The sequence below is a fragment of the Podarcis melisellensis genome (genome assembly GCF_964234715.1).
Source record: "Podarcis melisellensis genome assembly, chromosome: 8".
NCBI classification, from domain to species: Eukaryota; Metazoa; Chordata; class Lepidosauria; order Squamata; family Lacertidae; genus Podarcis; species Podarcis melisellensis.
In genome coordinates this window covers 85,380,157-85,400,551 of record NC_138540.1, presented here as the reverse complement: position 1 = coordinate 85,400,551, position 20,395 = coordinate 85,380,157, and the positions used below count along the sequence as shown (strand labels likewise).

The window sequence follows — 20,395 nt, the reverse complement described above, 5'->3', positions numbered from 1 at the left end:
AGGGAGTGTTGAAAGGAAGTAGCTGATCGGTGGGATCGGGAGAGAGATAAGGGACGCTAGAGATAAAGGAGGCTGCCTGGGAGGGTGGAGGTAAAAGCCCATGGATCCTCAGGATTTTTGCATTGGGACACCCCAAATTCACGATCAGATCACATAGCATGTCCATGTCTACAGCCTGCACCAAAAAAATCACGCATCCACTGTTTCCTGGGGCTGCAATGGTGCAAAAATGTGGTTACAAAGCACGGATCCACACGGATCCTCAGGATTTTTGCACTGGCTCACCCCAAATTCACCGTCAGATCACATGTCTGTGGCCACAGCATGAACCACAAAAACCATACATCCACTGTTTCGTTCAGAATATTTTTTTTCTTGTTTTCCTCCTCTAAAAACTAGATGCGTCTTATGGTCAGGTGCATGTTATGCGCCGAAAAATACGGTAGGTGCCAACGCTGACTTTTCCGAACCAGGTTAAGAATTTTCAGAGAATTTTGAAGATCTGGGGATGGGGGAGTTAAGTTCCTGTGCTACAATTGGCAGCTTTGTACCTTGTATGTAGTTGATAGTGCCTTAGCGTTTTATTGTACTGGTTTTGCATTTGAGTTTATACGCGGGTTGTCTCTTAAGTTTATTGTGGTTTTATTTTTGTATGGTTCTACTGCTATATTTTTATTCTCCTTTTATTGTACGATGCCCAGAAAAGTTGTTTTATGAGGCGTCTTGTAAATAAAATAAGGTCTAGCAGCAAGGCTTGCTGATGAGCTGAAACTTCCAACTTACACAGACCTTATCTATCTGGGTGAATTTTTCACTTTTGGACATTTTCACACAATATCTTGTACCCAGAAATAATAATATTTTGAACTTCAGTGAAGAATGGAAAGGGTCTGAGTTCCCCTTATTCATGGAACAGAGCCCTGATGTGTATGAATAACAGCTGGCAGATCCATTGTTGTGTAGAAGGGGGCTCAGATTACTTAGAACTTCTTGATGCATTTTAAAGATCATGGATCCTCTTAAGTGTGAAGCAATCTACAATGTGATGCACAATTGCCACATCACCATTGGATTCTGGTTTGCAGCTTTGGGTTGGAGGGCAAGTGCAAACCACATCTTCTAAGTTCAGTTGTAATTGCAATCTACAATTTGTTTGAAACCAAGTAGTACCTATATTTAAGCGAAGTATGTTGGGATGCGGGTGGCACTGTGGGTTAAACCATAGAGCCTAGGACTTGCCGATCAGAAGGTCGGCAGTTCGAATCCCCGCAACGGAGTGAGCTCCTGTTGCTCGGTCCCTGCTCCTGCCAACCTAGCAGTTTGAAAGCGCATCAAGTTGCAAGTAGATAAATAGATACCACTCTGGTGGGAAGGTAAACGGCGTTTCCGTGCGCTGCTCTGGTTCACCAGAAGCGGCTTAATCATGCTGACCACATGACCTGGAAGCTGTACGCCGGCTCCCTCGGCCATTAAAGCGAGATGAACCCCGCAACCCCAGAGTCATTCACGACTGGACCTAATGAGAGGACCTTTACCTATGAGAGGAAAGAGGGGAGCAAACAGAGGGTTCCCTAAGCAGAGGAACTGATTGTTAAGCCACTGTGTGAATTGTAGCTCTTTGAGGGAAACAGGCACCTCCTAACGACTCTCAGCACCCTTAATAAACTACAGTTCCCATAATTCTTTTGGGGGAAGCCATGACTGTTTAAAATGGTACCGTGCTTCTTTAAATGGCTAGAGCCAATGGGGCCTTGTTGTTGTTGTTGTTTAGTCGTTTAGTCGTGTCCGACTCTTCGTGACCCCATGGACCAGAGAACGCCAGGCACCTCTGTCCTCCACTGCCTCCCACAGTTTGGTCAAACTCATGCTGGTAACCTTGAAAACACTATCCAACCATCTCGTCCTCTGCCGTCCCCTTCTCCTTGTGCCCTCCATCTTTCCTACATCAGGGTCTTCTCCAGGGAGTCTTCTCTTCTCATGAGGTGGCCAAAGTACTGGAGCCTCAGCTTCACAATCTGTCCTTCCAGTGAGCACTCAGGGTTGATCAGTATGGAGAGGTTTGATCTTCTTGCAGTCCATGGGACTCTCAAGAGTCTCTTCCAGCACCATAATTCAAAAGCATCAATTCTTCGGCGATCAGCCTTCTTTATGGTCCAGCTCTCACTTCCATACATCACTACTGGGGAAAAAATAGCTTTAACTATACGAACCTTTGTTGGCAAGGTGATGTCTCTACTTCTCAAGATGCTGTCTAGGCCTGTCATTGCCCTTCTCCCAAGAAGCAGGCGTCTTTTAATTTCGTGGCTGCTGTCACCATCTGCAGTGATCACTGAGCCCAAGAAAGTAAAATCTCTCACTACCTCCATTTCTTCCCCTTCTATTTGCCAGGAGGTGATGGGACCAGTGGCCATGATCTTCGTTTTTTTTATGTTGAGCTTCAGACCATATTTTGCGCTCTCCTCTTTCACCCTCATTAAAAGGTTCTTTAATTCCTCCTCACTTTCTGCCATCAAGGTTGTGTCATCTGCATATCTGAGGTTGTTGATATTTCTTCCGGCAATCTTAATTCCGGCTAGGGATTCATCCAGCCCAGCCTTTCGCATGATGAATTCTGCATATAAGTTAAATAAGCAGGGAGACAAAATACAGCCTTGTCGTACTCCTTTCCCAATTTTGAACCAATCAGTTGTTCCATATCCAGTTCTAACTGTAGCTTCTTGTCCCACATAGAGATTTCTCAGGAGACAGATGAGGTGATCTGGCACTCCCATTTCTTTAAGAACTTGCCATAGTTTGCCATGGTCGACACAGTCAAAGGCTTTTGCATAGTCAATGAAGCAGAAATAGATGTCTTTCTGGAACTCTCTAGCTTTCTCCATAATCCAGCGCATGTTTGCAATTTGGTCTCTGGTTCCTCTGCCTCTTCTAAATCCAGCTTGCACTTCTGGGAGTTCTCGGTCCACATACTGCTTGAGCCTTCCTTGTAGAATTTTAAGCATAACCTTGCTAGCATGTGAAATGAGTGCAATTGTGCGGTAGTTGGAGCATTCTTTGGCACTGCCCTTCTTTGGGATTGGGATGTAGACTGATCTTCTCCAATCTTCTGGCCACTGCTGAGTTTTCCAAACTTGCTGGCATATTGAGTGTAGCACCTTAACAGCATCATCTTTTAAAATTTTAAATAGTTCAGCTGGAATACCATCACTTCCACTGGCCTTGTTATTTGCAGTGCTTTCTAAGGCCCATTTGACTTCACTCTCCAGGATGTCTGGCTCAAGGTCAGCAACCACACTACCTGGGGTATACGGGACATCCATTTCTTTCTGGTATAATTCCTCTGTGTATTCTTGCCACCTCTTCTTGATGTCTTCTGCTTCTGTTAGGTCCTTTCCACTTTTGTCCTTTATTATGGAAATCTTTGTACGAAATGTTCCTTTCATATCTCCAATTTTCTTGAACAGATCTCTGGTTCTTCCCATTCTATTGCTTTCCTCTATTTCTTTGCATTGCTCGTTTAAGAAGGTCTTCTTGTCTCTCCTTGCTATTCTTTGGAAATCTGCATTCAATTTCCTGAATCTTTCACCATCTCCCTCGCATTTTGCTTGCCTTCTCTCCCCCGCTATTTGTAAGGCCTCATTGGACAGCCACTTTGCTTTCTTGCATTTCCTTTTCATTGGGATGGTTTTCGTTGCTGCCTCCTGTATAATGTTACGAGCCTCCATCCATAGTTCTTCAGGCATTCTGTCCACCAAATCTAAATCCTTAAACCTGTTCCTCACTTCCACTGTGTATTCATAAGGGATTTGACTTAGATTGTATCTTACCGGCCCAGTGGTTTTTCCTACTTTCTTCAGTTTAAGCTTGAATTTCGCTATAAGAAGCTGATGATCTGAGCCACAGTCAGCTCCAGGTCTTGTTTTTGCTGACTGTATAGAGCTTCTCCATCTTTGGCTGCAGAGAATATAATCAATCTGATTTCGATGCTGCCCATCTGGTGATGTCCATGTGTAGAGTCGTCTCTTGTGTTGTTGGAAAAGCGTGTTTGTGATGACCAGCTTGTTCTCTTGACAGAACTCTATTAGCCTTTGCCCTGCTTCGTTTTGATCTCCAAGGCCAAACTTGCCAGTTGTTCCTTTTATCTCTTGACTCCCTACTTTAGCATTCCAATCCCCTATGATGAGAAGAACATCCTTCTTTGGTGTCACTTCTATAAGGTCTTGTAAGTCTTCATAGAATTGGTCAATTTCAGTTTCTTCAGCACAAGTAGTTGGTGCATAAACTTGGATTACTGTGATGTTAAAAGGTCTGCCTTGGATTCGTATCGAGATCATTCTATCATTTTTGAGATTGCATCCCAGTACAGCTTTCGCCACTCTTTTGTTGACTATGAGGGCCACTCCATTTCTTTTACGGGTTTCTTGCCCACAGTAGTAGATATGATGGTCATCCGAACTGAATTCACCCATTCCCGTCCATTTTAGTTCACTGATGCCCAGGATGTCAATATTTATTCTTGCCATCTCATTTTTGACCACCTCCAACTTACCCAGGTTCATGGTTCTTACATTCCAGGTTCCTATGCAATATTTTTCTTTACAGCATTGGACTTTCCTTTCGCTTCCAGGCACATCCGCAACTGAGCGTCCTTTCGGCTTTGGCCCAGCCGCTTCATCAGCTCTGGATCTACTTGTACTTGTCCTCCGCTCTTCCCCAGTAGCATGTTGGACGCCTTCCGACCTGAGGGGCTCATCTTCCAGCATCATATCTTTTATATGCCTGTTGTCTTTGTCCATGGAGTTTTCTTGGCAGGGATACTGGAGTGGCTTGCCGGTTCCTCCTCCAGGTGGATCACGTTTGGTCAAAACTCTCCACTATGACCTGTTCATCTTGGGTGCCCTGCTCGGCATAGTTCATAGCTTCTCTGAGTTCTTCAAGCCCCTTCGCCACGGCAAGGCCTAATTCAGCCCAATTTAGATGACTAATCATCTGCCTTCTAATCCATTTGTTAAATAAATTTAAATACATTTGCTGACTATCAAATTCTCAATATAGATTCCTCCTTGAAATTCTAAAGGAAGCACAAAGTGCCTTACACTTTAACATGCAAACGCTCAGCCTTCTCTTGCCTTGTGCCCCCCCCCCCGATGTTTAGGAATACAACTCCCATCAGCCCCAGGCCGTATGACTACACTGACTGATGGGACGTGTAGTCCCAAAAAACAAATTGGGGAAGGCTGTGTGTGATGGAAATCTTTTATTTGTTGTTGTTGTTGTTTAGTCATTTAGTCGTGTCTGACTCTTCATGACCCCCTGGACCAGAGCACACCAGGCCCTCCTGTCTTCCACTGCCTCCCGCAGTTTGGTCAAACTCATGCTGGTAGCTTCGAGAACACTGTCCCACCACCTCGTCCTCAGTCGTCCCCTTCTCCTTGTGCCCTCCATCTTTCTCAACATCAGGGTCTTTTCCAGGGAGTCTTCTCTTCTCATGAGGTGGCCAAAGTATTGGAGCCTCAGCTTCAGGATCTGTCCTTCCAGTGAGCACTCAGGGCTGATTTCCTTCAGAATGGAGAGGTTTGATCTTCTTGCAGTCCATGGGACTCTCAAGAGTCTCCTCCAGCACCAGAATTCAAAAGCATCCATTCTTCAGTGATCAGCCTTCTTTATGGTCCAGCTCTCACTTCCATACATCACTACTGGGAAAACCATAGCTTTAACTATACGGACCTTTGTTGGCAAGGTGATGTCTCTACTTTTTAAGAAGCTGTCTAGGTTTGTCATTGCTTTTCTCCCAAGAAGCAGGCGTCTTTTAATTTCGTGTCTGCTGTCCCCATCTGCAGTGATCATGGAGCCCAAGAAAGTAAAATCTCTCACTGCCTCCATTTCTTCCCCTTCTATTTGCCAGGAGGTGATGGGCCCAGTTGAGCTTCAGACCATATTTTGCGCTCTCCTCTTTCACCCTCATTAAAAGGTTCTTTAATTCCTCCTCGCTTTCTGCCATCAAGGTTGTGTCATCTGCATATCTCTTATTTATGTTGAGCTGTAATTTACAACAGAACACACCAGTACCAGAAATAGTGTAAACAAAGGGGGCTCCTTAACACTGAATTACTAAGTAGTCAAATTAAACTTTAGCCTGTTTGCTTTGAGAAGGAAGTGTCTGTCCCAGTCAAGCTTGCAAAAATTTATCACCTGCCTGACAATAAATGTTGGAAATGTAAAGAAAATGAAGGTACATTCTTTCACCTTTGGTGGACGTGCCCAAAGATTAAGGCGTTCTGGGAAATGATATATAATGAACTGGAAAAGGTATTTAAATATACCTTTCTGAAGAAACCAGAGTCCTTTCTCTTGGGTATTGTCGGCCAATTGGTGCCAAAGAAGGATAGAACATTCTTTATGTATGCTACAACAGCAGCAAGAATACTCATCGCAAAGTATTGGAAGACACAAGATCTACCCACCTTGGAAGAATGGCAGATGAAGGTGATAGACTATATGGGACTGGCAGAAATGACTGGCAGAATCCGAGACCAGGGGAGAGAGACAGCGGAAGAAGATTGGAAGAAATTCAAGGACTATCTTAAGAAATACTGCAAAATCAATGAATGTTAGAATGACGTTTGTTTAGAAATTATGTGGTTTCCAGCTGTAATGGATAAGTAAAAAAGAAAACAGAGACTAAAAATTAAATGAAAAATAAGGGAAAGGATTTGCTGAATTAATAAATTAGAAATTGGAATACAGAAAAGGGAGGCATGAGGAAGTCGGGGAAGTAAGTTATAAGAAAATAAGGGATTGAAATTATACTTGTTTTATTTTTGTTTGTATTACTGTATTGTTTTGTTTTTATAAAATGTTTGAAACTTTAATAAAAATCTTTTTTAAAAAAGAGAGAGAAGGAAGTGTCTGTCGTGGGCACAAAGGGGACGGGGAGTGGGTCACTTGTTGCCACCATCCCAGAGCTCCCTGGAAATTATCCTTCTCTGGATTCTTCTTTTAGACTCCACATCCAACAGCAATGTTAATGATCCTGTCTTGATTAAAAGTTCTGATCTGGTGGCCGTGGGCCCCGGAGGAATTGTGGAGTGCTGGTGGACAGAATTATGCAATGCAGACTTGGTGTCCTTTATCTTTACTTTCTCTCTCTTCTCTCCTCCTTTGGGGAGTTGAGACCTTCGTAATTCTAGCTGAAAAGGAGACTAAAAAGGAGCTACCAGAGGGCTGTCTGAAAGGCACTTCCCAGGCCCTTTATCTGTCTAGGAACTGCTGCGGATTAATAAATGGCAACCAACGATGAAAAGGAGCTGGCCCTTGAAAGGGTTTGCTGAATGAAGAAACCTCCTTCTCTCTCGCTCGCTATCTGCCAGCGAAGATTCAGCACTGCTGCCGAGAGATAAAAACCAAGGCCCACAGAGCCAGAGCCAGTTCTGAGAGATCTTGTCAGTGAGATCTAGGCTGCAGTTGGATGCAAGAAACAGAAAAACCCTGAGAAGGGTGGAGTCACCACCCAGAGAGCTTTACTCTAAAGTAATAATGCTGGGCTCTGCACTGGGGCTAGAGTAGTGAAGTGCCTTATACCAGGATGGATCAAGCCTACAAAGTCAGAGTAACGGTTCATGAACAGAACATGTATGCAAGCAAGCAGCAGATCGCAGGGAACTGAGCAGCCTGGGTCAGATAGCAGAACCTGCAGGACCCCGGAGAGCTCCCAGGGATCACAGATGTTACTCTATAGCAGGCATAGGCAACCTCAACCCTCCAGATGCTTTGGGACTACAACTCCCATGATCCCTAGCTAACAGGACCAGTGGTCAGGGATGATGGGAATTGTAGTCGCAAAACATCTGGAAGGCCGATGTTGCCTATGCCTGCTATATAGCAGCATTTCCCAGACTTGCATCTCCAGCTGCTTTAGGACTACAGTTCCCATCATCCCTGACCACTGGTCCTGCTAGCTGGGGGTGGTGGGAGTTCATAGAATCATAGAATCATAGAGTTGGAAGAGACCACAAGGGCCATCGAGTCCAACCCCCTGCCAAGCAGGAAACACCACTCCTGACATATGGTTGTCAAGCCTCTGCTTAAAGACCTCCAAAGAAGGAGACTCCACCCCACTCCTTGGCAGCAAATTCCACTGCCGAACAGCTCTTACTGTCAGGAGGTTCTTCCTAATGTTTAGGTGGAATCTTCTTTCCTGTAGTTTGGATCCATTGCTCCGTGTCCGCTTCTCTGGAGCAGCAGAAAACAACCTTTCTCCCTCCTCTATGTGACATCCTTTTATATATTTGAACATGGCTATCATATCACCCCTTAACCTCCTCTTCTCCAGGCTAAACATGCCCAGTTGTAGTCCATCAACAGCTGGAGACCTGTTTGGGAAGCACTGCTCTATAGGATATCAAACCTTCTTCAGTCAAAGGGCTGCATTTCCTCATGGTCAGCATTCCAGGGGTTGCATGCCAATGATTGAGGAGGGGAGCAGAGTAGTGGACAGGGCCAGAGGCAACAGGTGGACTGGGCCAGAGATAAAACCAGGCTTCCTCAACCTCAGCCCTCCAGATGTTTGTGGCCTACAACTCCCATGATTCCTAGCTAGCAGGACCAGAGGTCAGGGATGATGGGAATTGTAGCCTCAAAACATCTGGAGAGCCGAGGTTGAGAAAGCCTGTACAAAAGCAAGCAGAGCAACGGATGTGACTCTTTTACTTTCCTATATTCCAGCCAGGCAAAAGAGATTTCAGCACCTCCCCCACCACCACCACAATGCTTGTCTCCATCCAGGCATGCAAGGAACAAGATCCCAATTCATGGACATATTCCAGCCAACAAAGTCTAGAGCGCGTTACTTCCGGGTTTTGCCGCCCCCACATGTGCAGACACTCAAAATGACATCACGTGCATGCGTGGAAGTGGCAAAAAGTGACCTGCACGCGCACAGGTGTGCCGTTGCGTCTTACATTCCTTTAAAAAAAATAATTATATTTTATTAATTTTTCCATACAATTGTACCACATTACAATTTCTGTTAAACTTTTCGATTTTTGACTTCCTTCGGCTTCTCTGCCAATCATTCAAAATTTAATTTCTTTAAATACACATTTCCAAATTTTGATATTGCCTTTATACCTACCCTCCTCTTATATTTTGCTTTTTTACAATATTTCTTATTTTATTACAGAGCTTCTCTAAATGCCACTAACGTTATTTCGTTATCACTTATACATTCCCAGTATTCTGTTAATTTTCCCCAGTCCTCGATGAATTTTTGATCTTGTTGATATCTAATCTTCCCAGTCAGTTTACCAAGTTCTGCATTTTCCATCAGCTTTGTTCTCCATTCCTCCAACGTTGGTAATTGTTCTTGTTTCCATTTCTGAGCCAGTAATATTCTTGCCGCTGTTACTGCATATTGGAAAATTTTGTGGTCCTTTCTATTTATTTCATTGCCGACAATTCCTAAGAGAAAAGCCTCTGGTTTCTTAACAAATGTATATTTCAACATTTTTTTCAATTCATTGTCTTACGTTCCATTCAGGATGCGTCTTACATTCCATTCAGGATGCGAACGGGGCTCCGGAACGGATCCCATTCACATCCCGATGTACCACTGTACTAGTAGTGGTAGTAATAATAATAATAATATTTTTTTATTTATACCCCGCCCTCCCCAGCCAAGGCCGGGCTCAGAGTGGCTTACAAGCAATAATAAAAACAAGATGAATGGTTACAACTTAAAAACAAAAATAAAATACAACATTAAAATAATGGAACATTAAAATATTAAAATGTAGCCTCATTGCAGGAGGAGAAGGAAAAGAAAGAGGGGGGGGGGGAAAGAGAGAGAGAGAGGGAGGGAATCAAATTGGCTCCAAGCCAAAGGTCAGGCGGAACAACTCTGTCTTACAGGCCCTGTGGAAAGAAATCAGATCCCGCAGAGCCCTGGTCTCATGAGGCAGAGCGTTCCACCAGGCCGGAGCCAGAGTTGAAAAGGCCCTGGCTCTGGTTGAAATAGGGTCCTAGGCCGTGAAGGGCTTTAAAGGTCAAAAGCAGCACCTTAAATCTGACCCTGTACTCCACCGGGAGCCAGTGCAGCTGGAAAAGCACTGGGTGAATATGCTCCCATGGCAGAGACCCCGTGAGGAGCCTCGCTGCAGCATTCTGTACTCGCTGGAGTTTCTGGGACAGCTTCAAGGGCAGCCCTGCGTAGAGCGAATTACAGAAGTCAAGCCTGGAGATGACCGTCGCATGGATCACTGTGGCCAGGTCGGGGCGGGAAAGGTAAGGGACTAGTAGTAGTAGTAGTAATATTACTCCAGTCAAACAGCAGAAGGAGTACAGCATGCAGGAGATCATGGAGTGAAGTGCACATCTTCAGGCCAGAAAGTTGGTCCTTAAAAAAACAAAAAAACACCTCCAGTCCTCAGAGGCAGGCTGCATTCAGAGGCTCAGGAAGCCTTGGCTCACCTCCAGCCCACGTGGGAGCAAGTTGCTCATTTGGAGCTCTCCATGGTCCTGCAACAGCTGACCTACCTTCATTAGTCATCTGGAGCAAGAGACAGGTTAGCTCATGGCAGTGCAGCAGGAGAAAGATCACTGGAAGCTGCCTTACACTGAGTCAGACCATTGGTCCACCTAACTCAGTACTGTCTACACTGACTGGCAGAAGCTTTCCAGGGTTTCAGACAAGGAGTGTCTCACAGCCCTAGTGTGATGGCCTGGGATTCAGACTCGGAGGGATCCCAGCCTGCACAGGAGTCCCTGCCTCCAGAACCAGCTGAGCCGGGGCTGGGGCTTGAGCCTGAAGGGTCCTCACCTGTGCTGGATCCTCCGGAGCAGACACCAGCTGAATCCGCTCTGGCTCCAGAGGTGATGGAGGACCCATTGCCTGCAGGTGCTCCACTCTCAGCCCCGGCAAGGGAAGAGGAGGTTGCCTCTGGGTCCGGTGACTCTCCAGCCTCTCCTGAGCTGCAAAGGCTCAGGGCAGAGAGGTGGAGGGAACTAAGTTCCACGCAGTGGATGTAGCCTAGCTTGATTTCAGCAAGGCATTTGACAAGGTGCCCCATGATTTTCTTGTAAAGAAGCTGGTAAAATGCAGTCTTGACTATGCTACCACTCAGTGGATTTGTAACTGGCTGGCTGACCGAACCCAAAGGGTGCTCATCAATGGTTCCTCTTCATCCTGGAGAAGAGTGACTAGTGGGGTGCCACAGGGTTCTGTCTTGGGCCCGGTCTTATTCAACATCTTTATTGATGACTTGGATGATGGACTCAAGGGCATCCTGATAAAATTTGCAGATGACACCAAACTGGGAGGGGTGGCTAACACCCCAGAGGACAGGATCACACTTCAAAACGACCTTGACAGATTAGAGAACTGGGCCAAAACAAACAAGATGAATTTTAACAGGGAGAAATGTAAAGTATTGCACTTGGGCAAAAAAAATGAGAGGCACAAATACAAGATGGGTGACACCTGGCTTGAGAGCAGTACATGTGAAAAGGATCTAGGAGTCTTGGTTGACCACAAACTTGACATGAGCCAACAGTGTGATGCGGCAGCTAAAAAAGCCAATGCCATTCTGGGCTGCATCAATAGGAGTATAGCATCTAGATCAAGGGAAGTAATAGTGCCACTGTATTCTGCTCTGGTCAGACCTCACCTGGAGTACTGTGTCCAGTTCTGGGCACCACAGTTCAAGAAGGACACTGACAAACTGGAACGTGTCCAGAGGAGGGCAACCAAAATGGTCAAAGGCCTGGAAACAATGCCTTATGAGGAACAGCTAAGGGAGCTGGGCATGTTTAGCCTGGAGAAGAGGAGGTTAAGGGGTGATATGATAGCCATGTTCAAATATATAAAAGGATGTCACATAGAGGAGGGAGAAAGGTTGTTTTCTGCTGCTCCAGAGAAGCGGACACGGAGCAATGGATCCAAACTACAAGAAAGAAGATTCCACCTAAACATTAGGAAGAACTTCCTGACAGTAAGAGCTGTTCGACAGTGGAATTTGCTGCCAAGGAGTGTGGTGGAGTCTCCTTCTTTGGAGGTCTTTAAGCAGAGGCTTGACAACCATATGTCAGGAGTGCTCTGATGGTGTTTCCTGCTTGGCAGGGGGTTGGACTCAATGGCCCTTGGGGTCTCTTCCAACTCTATGATTCTATGATTCTAGGAAGAGTGCTCACCTCCAGGCCAGGAGAGGCGAGTCACCTGTGGGCCAGGACCGCCCCAGGCCTCAGAGGAAATAAAGGCCAGTCAGCCCAGTCCCAGGTTGCGGGAGCAACATTGTTGGAAACCTGTTCCTGCCGGCACTCTGACCTGCTCTTCTGGAGTTCCTGACCACGCCCGGCTCCTTGCCTTGGACCCCACTTCGCCCTTGACGGACAGCCTCCAGACCCTCGACCCAGGACCGGACTCAGACCACGGCACACGGTAACCCCCCCCGGGACCAGCACACAAGTGCTCTGTCACTGAACTACAGCCCTTCCTCTACAGGAGGACCTCTTGGGGCACCCACGCTCACACTAAGCTATGGTTTGGCATAGCATGATGTGAGGAGACACAAAATTGAAGCAAAAATTGGTTTCCACATGTTGCAATCTCTAACTACCCACTGTTGAAGAGCGCTCATCAGATACACTTTGATATTGCTTGCAAAGCTCATGAGAGACAGTACGGAAGGGGGTTGGATCTGCTACCTGAGGCCAATACTTCACCTTGCCTCATCGGTGGGCTGCCCCTGAGAATGGGACTCTCAGTTGTATGTGTGAAGCAAATTCTCAATTTCAATTCAGTAAAAAGAACTGCCTGTCACCAGAACTCGCCATAAACACCTGACTTGTTCTCTTATAATGGCAATGGTGTCTACCTGAGAGGTGCCGGAACTGAGTTCTGGCTTTAAAAAAGCCCTCCCTGTCACCTATCAGAAGTTTTGGCATTCAGATACATTTATAGCTCCCTTCACTCTTGGGGAAATTTCTTTTTCTCTTGTTTTCTTGTTAACGCTTGCAAAATAAATTATTTCCTACAATGCAGGCAAGATCAGGAGTAAATGATTTGGTGTTTGCAACGGGTGCAGACTGCCCTCTAGTGGATTACCATAGTAGCACAGATCTAAAAAACTGCATTTTTTTTTTAATTAGAAAAACTGGTTTTAAGGAAATGCAACTTCCTTAATACTTTATCCATATTGTCCTGGGCTTTCTTATCTGATACAGTGGTGCCTCGCAAGACGAAATTAATCCGTTCCGTGAGGCTCTTCGTATAGCGGTTTTTTCATCTTGCGAAGCAAACCCATTGACAGCTTAGCGGATTAGCGCTATTAGGGGTTTAGTGGTTTTTAGCAGCTATTAGCGGCTTATCAGCTTAGCGGATCAGCTGATAAGCGGCTTAGCTGCTTAGAAAAAGGGGGGGGAAGGGGAAAAAACCCGCAGGAACTCGCAAGACATTTTCGTCTTGCAAAGCAAGCCCATAGGGAAATTCGTTTTGCGAAGCGCCTCCAAAACGGAAAACCCTTTCGTCTAGCGGGTTTTCCGTCTTGCAAGGCATTCATCTTGCGGGGCACCACTGTATCTGTAAATAGAGTCATAAGTGTAGGTTGCCTGAGGCAATAGCTGTTCAGAGCCATGGACTTGTTAATAGCTTGGAGATGTGTTAAATGGCAAAAGCTTCTTGATACAGCACGTTTTGGGAACCACTCAAGGATGATGAGCAACAATTAGCAGAGGTGGACCTTGGGGGTCTCAAGTTTCAGCGGTGACCTGTGCAAGGTCAAAGTTCAACGCTCCTCTTGCTTCTCGCACACCACTCTAAATCATAGTGTCAGCACCCTCAAGCCTCCATGCCCAGTGCAAGTGTAGTGAGCAAGCAAGTAAATAAATAAATAGTGTGTGTTTCATAAATTCTGAAACAAGGGGAGTTGGGTAGAGTAGAAAAATCAGGAATGAGGAGGACTGAGGAGGGGGGGAGGCAGCACCTCTCTTTCTAGGGGAAATGGCTCTATAAGGATTTGCCTAATTCACTCTGCGCAGTAAGAGGGGCAGAGCTGTACTGCTGAGTTCCTTTGGAATGGATATGGAACTGAAAATACTTTGGAGAAAGTTAGTCCAGGGTTTGTGTGGGATTTGTTGTCTAGCTGCTATCTAGCTGGATTGGAGGTAATGGGGCGAAGAAGCCTCTGCATTCTATAAACTGTGGCTAGCCTTCCCTGGCAGGTTTTAGTAAAAAAGGTAAAGGTAAAGGGACCCCTGACTATTAGGTCTAGTCGTGATCAACTCTGGGGTTGCGGCGCTCATCTCGCTTTATTGGCCGAGGGAGTCGGCGTACAGCTTCCGGATCATGTGGCCAGCATGACTAAGCCGCTTCTGGCGAACCAGAGCAGCGCACGGAAATGCCGTTTACCTTCCCGCCAGAGCGGTACCTATTTATCTACTTGCAGTTTGACGTGCTTTCGAACTGCTAGGTCGGCAGGAGCAGGGACCGAGCAACGGGAGCTCACCCCGTCGCGGGGATTCGAACCGCCGACCTTCTGACTGGCAAGTCCTAGGCTCTGTGGTTTAACCCACAGCGCCACCTGAGTCCCTGCAGGTTTTAGTATCCAGCTGCAAAGTCCGATCCTATGAGCAAGGATACTTAGAATTAAAGCATGATCCCACTTAAAGTACAATCTCTAGTTGCATTTAGACACCTAATGAATCAATACTACTGCTTTAAAAGAGTCCTTTGCACATTTACCGTATGTTCCGGCGTATAAGACTACTTTTTAACCCAGGAAAACCTTCTCCAAAGTCGGGGGTCATCTTATACGCCGGATATGGTTGTGGCGAAGGAGGAGCCGGCGAGCAGAGGTGCCCCTTCTGCCGTTGCTCCTCCTCCCTCCCCACAGAAGGGGACGCAGCCTCCTGTGACACAGCACGAGGCCCCGCCTCTTCCGTACCGGCACAGCGCGTGTTCATTGGCCGCCGCACACATTCTGGGTGGAGCCTGCAGCCGGAGTGGGCTGCACATACATGTGTCTGCCTGCCAGCCAGCCTCGTTGCCTTGGGTCCCCGCTCTCCTCACCGTGGAAAGTCCTTCCAAGCGCGGCACTCACCCGCCTGCCTACTGCTGCCGTGGGAGCCGGATCCGGCCTCCGCCGTGGCCGCGTGGGGCTTTGCTTGGCTCGTGGTTGCCATGAAGAGCCTGCTGTATTTCTGCCGCGGCATGGTGGTACGTGGCTTCGGCCGGGGCTCCAAGGAGCTGGGTATCCCCACAGGTGAGGGCGGCAGAGGCCAAGGCAGCCACTCGGGGCCTTCTCCCAGAGGGAGGGAGGGAAGGAGCCGGATCAGGCCTGCCTCCCTCCCTCCGGGTGGCGGGTTTAGGTTTTGTTCTCCAATGCTGATTCTGCTGCAGCTTCAAAGACTTTTAAATGACCACAGTCCTTGCATGCAATGTGTCCCAGACTTGGAAAAAAACTGAAAAATATCCCCTTGGAAAGTCAGCTGGGCCATCCCACAGCCAGAACTATCAGTCAGTGAGCGCAGCCCACCGCTTTGCTGGACGGCCGATCTCACTCGCCTCGCCTTGGGCCGCTGCAATGGCAGAGGCAGCGGAGGGGTGCGCGCTCTTTCGCATGATGAATTCTGCATATAAGTTAAATAAGCAGGGAGACAATATACAGCCTTGCCATACTCCTTTCCCAATTTTGAACCAATCAGTTGTTCCATATCCAGTTCTAACTGTAGCTTCTTGTCCCCCACAGAGATTTCTCAGGAGACAGATGAGGTGATCAGGCACTCCCATTTCTTTAAGAACTTGCCATAGTTTGCTGTGGTCAACACAGTCAAAGGCTTTTGCGTAGTCAATGAAGAAGAAGTAGATGTTTTCTGGAACTCTCTAACTTTCTCCACAATCCAGCGCATGTTTGCAATTTGGTCTCTGGTTCCTCTGGTTCGAAATCCAGCTTGCACTTCTGGGAGTTCTCAGTCCACATACTGCAGCTTACCCCTCACAAAGCTAGATTCCTAGCACTCTTTAAAAGCTATGGTTCCCAGAATTATTTTAGGGAAGTTGTGTGATTTAAATGTATGGCATGCTGGCAGCCTCTGTCCTGAGCAGCTTTCAGAGGTCAGCAAAGATGAATTTAGAGCCCCTTGTGAGAGACAGAGCTGCTCTCAGGACTTCTGCATGAGTCCTTTTTCTCTCCATTTTAATACCAGATTACAAGGAGGGAGAAAGTGCAAACTGAGCCTGATATTCTCCCCTCTTTATCCCCTTCCACCTTGCAAGTTAACCCTCTTGCAGTTTCCTGATCCCCAAGAATTTGCTTATAAAATGAAACTTGCATGCTTTTAAATTCATGGATTGCTCAGTCCTTGTGGGAGTGCACTGGGGGGAGGTATCCTTGCTCCTGTCCTAACTGGGGTGTCTTTGTGTGTGTCAATACATGCTCATAGGTGAGACCTGTGCAATGAGAAGTTGATGACTTTCCACCTTTATGTTCTGCACTCACTGGAGGACAAAATATACTCCTTACCAACCAAATTGCACAGCAACCAAATGTTTAATGAACCATGTAACGTCTTGGAATGACCATCAAAAACTAACAACAACATTAAGTGGACAGATAAGAAAATTGGTAAAAAGGATTATCTGCCTCCTTTTTAAAGAAATGACTGGGGAAAGGTGCAATGGCTTTCCATTCATTCACAAACTGCCTCTACACAGGCAGATGTTAAGCTGAAAGCAGGCCTGGAGTTTCATGTACAGGATCAGGCACTTGTCATGTGTAAGGCGGATCAATCAGGTTTTTTGGTTAAGTTGGCCTGTCCGGTTTAATTCTGCAGCTGCTTCCTAGCGTCAGGATGATACACAGCAGCTGAGAAAGCACCAGGGCAATGGAATACATTACATATTGACCTGAGATGACTAAAGGGGTTTGAGGAATAGCAAAAAGGTGCTGCCTAGGGTGATATAGTTGAAACTGGGTAGTCTCTGGATATCTCCCACCAACTGGTCTTAGTGGTTTTACTGACACAGATTTCTGGAATGGTTCCCATGCATCTTGCAAATGGGCCAACTGAACAACTTGCTCACAGACCATCATGTTTTGTGTATCTTCTAAAGCTTTTGTGATTCAGATGTCATTCGGTTGTTATATCCAAGGTGGCTGTTGTTTGCTCCGTGTCAGGACACTGCAAGCAAAGAGGAGCCCTTTGCAAGCTCCTCAGAGGAAGGAGAATCACAGAGGGATGGTGCACCCAGACACAGTGCAGGGCTAATGGCAGAAAGGGCCTGGAAGCTGTAGCTGACATTAGCGCGTTTTTGACTGGGGAGGCCCTTTCGGGGATTGCGATTGTGGTGAACTGATCCCGCTGAGTTCAGAGGCCAAGTGCTGCAGGGATCCTTGACTGGTGAATGAAGATGAGAAGGTGAGGCTGGATTCTGGCAGGAGAGAGAGAGAGAGAGAGAGAGAGAGAGAGAGAGAGAGAGAGAGAGAGAGAGAGAGAGAGAGAGAGATTTTCAAATGGTTCCAGAAATAGCTGACGATGTAACTCACAAGAAGCTGAGAGGCTCAATACGTTGACTGTTAAACTGGTTCCATGGAGCATGCTTGGTCCCAGTTTTTGGACTAGAGGGAGGCAGGCCTGGTACAGCATCTGTGAAAGTGTGCCTGCCTGCCCTAGTACAGTTGAGCTAAATCATTAGGTGACCATAGGCCAAGGGTCACCAATGGCTCCAATGAGGGTCTCCTCAAAAATCCACAACTGACAGGAGATTGTTCACTCTTTCTACTTCATTCCTGTTTGCACTGGCCCAGCCTCTCCTACACTGAATACGCCCCTTTAAACCATTCCAACAGTTTAGGGCAGAGGTTCTCAAACTTTATGAGTCCACAGCTCCCTTGACCAACTACATTCTTTCTGCAGCAACCCTGTGGAGAAACACGCTCTGAAGCCCAGCTATGTCACCCCTCGCCTGCAGAGCCGGCAGCCCCTCGCCCCATTTCAAACACCCTTTCTTGTGATGTGTTCCCTCAGCCTCCTCTCCTCTCCCCTCTTCGTGAGTTAGGATTAGCCATATCCCTGCCTCCTCAAGATACAAATGACATCTTCCCATGTTGATGGGACTGGCAGACCTAAGTCCATAACCAAATTTGGCCTTCCTGCTAAGAGATCAGATTTCCCCTACCAGATGCTTCCCTAACAGAAGTCTCAAGGAGGTTTTGTCCTCCTTAGTGCCCCTGCTTGTTGCCAACTCACCTATCCGCATAGCTAAAGCTTCCTCCAATCTCCGGAATGTTTTGTTGAATAAGGCCTTGGCCAAGGGGCCCGCGATGTAAACCACTATGTATAGAAGAAGCAAGCCAAAGATGATGGCTACTGTAACCTTGGAGCAGAGAGGGGGGAAAGAGAGAAAAGGGTAAAGGTAAAGGTACCCCTGCCCGTACGGGCCAGTCTTGACAGACTCTAGGGTTGTGCGCTCATCTCACTCTAGAGGCGCTGTCCGCAGACACTTCCGGGTCACATGGCCAGCGTGACAAGCTGCATCTGGTGAGCCAGCGCAGCACACGGAACGCCGTTTACCTTCCCGCTGGTAAGCGGTCCCTATTTATCTACTTGCACCTGGGGGTGCTTTCGAACTGCTAGGTTGGCAGGCGCTGGGACCGAACGACGGGAGCGCACCCGGCCGCGGGGATTCGAACCGCCGACCATGCGATCAGCAAGTCCTAGGCGCTGAGGTTTTACCCACAGCGCCACCCGCGTCCCCCCTAATTAACAATTAGTGTTAATTCCTAATTGTTAGCAATGCCTGTATGTGAACAGAAACCTCAAAAATTGCTAGGAGAGGGAGCAAGAAAGGAATGTGGGACTGCACACAAATGTTCATTGCCTTCTGCGGATGAAGGTTATTCAGGCTAGCAAAAGATAAAACCAATGGGATCAGCAACAAGGGTGTTGCAGTGTATCCTCCCTCCTAGAACGATTGTTTCTGTTTGGGTTCGGCCACCTATTCTCACTCCCTGCCATTCTGCTTCCCTTTTCCTAAGCGGCACACAGCGTGGTAAGAACTATGGCATTTGTTCCCACGGCAGAATTCACTTGCACAAGACATACTGATGGCCACCAACTTTAAAACAGGGTAGGGAAATTTATGCAGGATAAGGCTGTCAGTGGGTACTGGCCAGGGCGGCTACCTTCTACCTCCACTGTTGGGGGCAACCAGCCGCTGAATACCATTTGCTTTGAATCACAAGTGGGGAGGCAACTCTTATGCTTGCTTGCGGGCTTCCCAGGGAGATCTGGTTGGCCATGGTGAGAAGAACAATTCTATACTCACTTTGGCCAAACAGATGGCAATGAGAAGCCCCCAGGCAAGACAATAGCATTTGCCCCATTTGTGATTCCCAGCAACTGGTTTTCAGAGGCATACTGCCTTCATTCAGTCTTCTACGGTGCTATGCTACAAGCACAGCTGGTTCTCATCTTTATAGCCTGAAGTAATTAATAATAATAATAATAATAATAATAATAATAATAATAATAATAATAATTTATTATTTATACCCCGCCCATCTGGCTGAGTTTCCCCAGCCACTCTGGGCTGCTCCCAATCAAGTGTTGAAAACAGTACAGCGTTACATATTAAAAACTTCCCTGAACAGGGCTGCCTTAAGATGTCTTCTGAATGTCAGGTAGATGTTTATCTCTTTGACATTTGATGGGAGGGCGTTCCACAGGGTGGGCGCCACCACTGAGAAGGCCCTCTGTCTGGTTCCCTGTAGCCTCACTTCTCGCAATGAGGGAACCGCCAGAAGGCCCTCGGCGCTGGACCTCAGTGTCCGGGCAGAACGATGGGGGTGGAGACGCTCCTTCAGGTATACTGGACCAAGGCCGTTTAGGGCTTTAAAGGTCAGCACCAACATTTTGAATCGCGCTCGGAGACGTACTGGGAGCCAATGCAGATCTCTCAGGACCGGTGTTATGTGGTCCTGGTGGGACTTTGAACTTGGGTATCCATAGGGCCACTTTATTCCACATGAAGCTGGCCATCACCAGAGCCCCCCTGAAGTATAGGGGGTCTGTCATGACTAGATGGCTGGGGGGGGGGGGCTTTTTCAAGTGTGGGACTTCATATATGCCCTCTACAGGGAGACTTGCATGGTGTTGACCCTGATGTCCTTTTAGTCATCAAGCAAAGCCTTTTCATTCTGTACAGAAAGAATGAAGATGCTCAAGGCACGGCGGCTGTTACCTTCAAGAGAAAGATGGCCCGGGTGGGGCTGAGGCGCAAGCCATGGACATGGATAATGAACTCCAAGGCATAATCACAGTAGGTGGATTCATCCACACCCCTATGGAAGCAAAAGAGGCCGGACATCAGTTGACTACTGGTCTGAGCAGGACAGCCTGGCTTTGG

At 47.1% G+C, this 20,395-nt stretch overlaps 2 protein-coding genes across 5 annotated transcripts in view; one reads left to right on the top strand and one right to left on the bottom strand.

Annotated features, from left to right (window-relative positions):
* The window catches only part of FAM98C (family with sequence similarity 98 member C), a 263,283-nt gene that overhangs the window by 102,639 nt on the left and 140,249 nt on the right, over positions 1–20,395 (top strand). The gene's annotated exons all lie outside the window — the stretch shown is intronic.
* Positions 16,520–20,395, bottom strand: part of CATSPERG (cation channel sperm associated auxiliary subunit gamma) — a 45,629-nt gene continuing 41,753 nt past the window's right edge. For all 4 annotated transcript variants that reach the window (XM_081921920.1, XM_081921919.1, XM_081921921.1 and 1 more), the window contains exons 28-30: positions 20,231–20,330; positions 18,238–18,364; positions 16,520–17,419 (exon numbers count right to left, since the gene is read on the bottom strand). In XM_081921920.1, coding sequence (XP_081778046.1) covers positions 17,289–17,419; positions 18,238–18,364; positions 20,231–20,330 — 358 coding nt within the window. In that variant the 3' untranslated portion in view covers positions 16,520–17,288. The remainder of the gene's footprint in view (positions 17,420–18,237; positions 18,365–20,230; positions 20,331–20,395) is intronic.